Source organism: Chaetura pelagica, unplaced genomic scaffold (genome assembly GCF_000747805.2).
Source record: "Chaetura pelagica isolate M959 unplaced genomic scaffold, ChaPel_1.0 scaffold889, whole genome shotgun sequence".
Lineage (NCBI taxonomy): Eukaryota > Metazoa > Chordata > Aves > Apodiformes > Apodidae > Chaetura > Chaetura pelagica.
The window spans coordinates 13795-15006 of record NW_009954557.1 but is presented as its reverse complement, the minus strand read 5'-3'; the positions used below and the strand labels follow the sequence as shown (position 1 = coordinate 15006).

At 63.2% G+C, this 1212-nt stretch overlaps 1 protein-coding gene across 1 annotated transcript; it reads right to left on the bottom strand.

Annotated features, from left to right (window-relative positions):
• Window positions 1-323: 323 nt before the first annotated feature.
• MYADM (myeloid-associated differentiation marker) lies at window positions 324-1181 on the bottom strand. Its single transcript, XM_010005313.1, has one exon. It carries the CDS (start codon window positions 1179-1181, stop codon window positions 324-326), a length of 858 nt encoding a protein of 285 aa, XP_010003615.1.
• Between the last annotated feature and the right edge of the window lie 31 nt (window positions 1182-1212).

Genomic DNA, 1212 nt, shown 5'->3' with positions numbered 1-1212 from the left:
TGCCCCCCGATTTCTCCCTGAGCTCCCCCAGTGCCACCAAGGAGGATTCGCCAGGAAAGCGAAGGAAGAGGAGTCAGAGGCAAGTGAAAAACGACCCAATTTAATCCCAAAGCCCCCCCACTCCCCCACTGCCCAGCACCAGGGATTCAGGAGCACCCCAGTCCCATCCCCTCCCCGGGCTGGGCACCCTGTGGGGCACCCCCAGGAGCACCCCAAGGAGCTTTCCGAGGCGTCCAGCCCCTTCCTCAGCTCCACTGGCAGCTCCACACCAGTGCCTGGCCCCCAACCCCATCCCACCAACCCCTCCGTCCCACCCACAGCCCTCAAGAAGCCCTGATGAAGACCATCCTGGTGGAGTAGACGAGGTCCACCGTGTAGGCGACGAGGTTGAAGATGGTGAGGAAGGTGACCCCCAGGTGCTTGTTCCACCAGCAGTTCCTGTCGCAGGGGTCGGGGCGGCTCTTCCCGTTGAAGCTGTAGAGGGGCCAGAGGATGGTGGCAGTGATGTACATCAGCAGGGCCAGGGCGTTGTAGCCCACCAGCAGCTTCTCCAGAGGGCAAGGGATGTAGGTGAGGCACCGGCCGATGGTGGAGATGATGATGAGGAAGGTGATGATGAAGCAGATGGAGTAGACGGCCACGCACCACTGCAGGGCAGCTCCCGAAACGTGGTTATCCAGCAAGGAGAAGATGAGACAGGCCACGTAGGCTTCAAAGACCTTGAGGAGCCCGGGCACGGTGGAGAGGAAGCTGCTGATGTCCCCCGGCTTGGCACGGGTGAGCCCCACCTCAAAGGCAGAGAAGAGGAAGCAGAGGAAGGAGGCAGTGGTGGCCACGGCCTGCCGGGCACACTCGTTGCTGCTGCAGGGGCTGCTGATGAAGGTGGCAGGGAAGACCACCGAGCTGGTGAAGACCATCAGCGTCGCCAGCATGGAGAAAGCCGAGGTGAAGTCGTCCCAGGAGAGGGGCAGCTTGGGGTAGAGCTCCAGCAGCTCGAGCAGCAGCACCAGCAGCGTCACGGCGAAGCAGAAGCACCACGTGAACATGCACCAGGTCCCGTAGGAGTTCCCGAAGTTCCGGGTGGAGGCCACCAAGCTGAAGGCCACGCAGGACAGGACCACGGCCATGAGCCGGGCGATGCCCACCCAGGAGGTGAGGGCACGGAGGCTCACGGTGGCCATGGTGGGTGGGTGGTTGCTGGGCGGTTGGGGT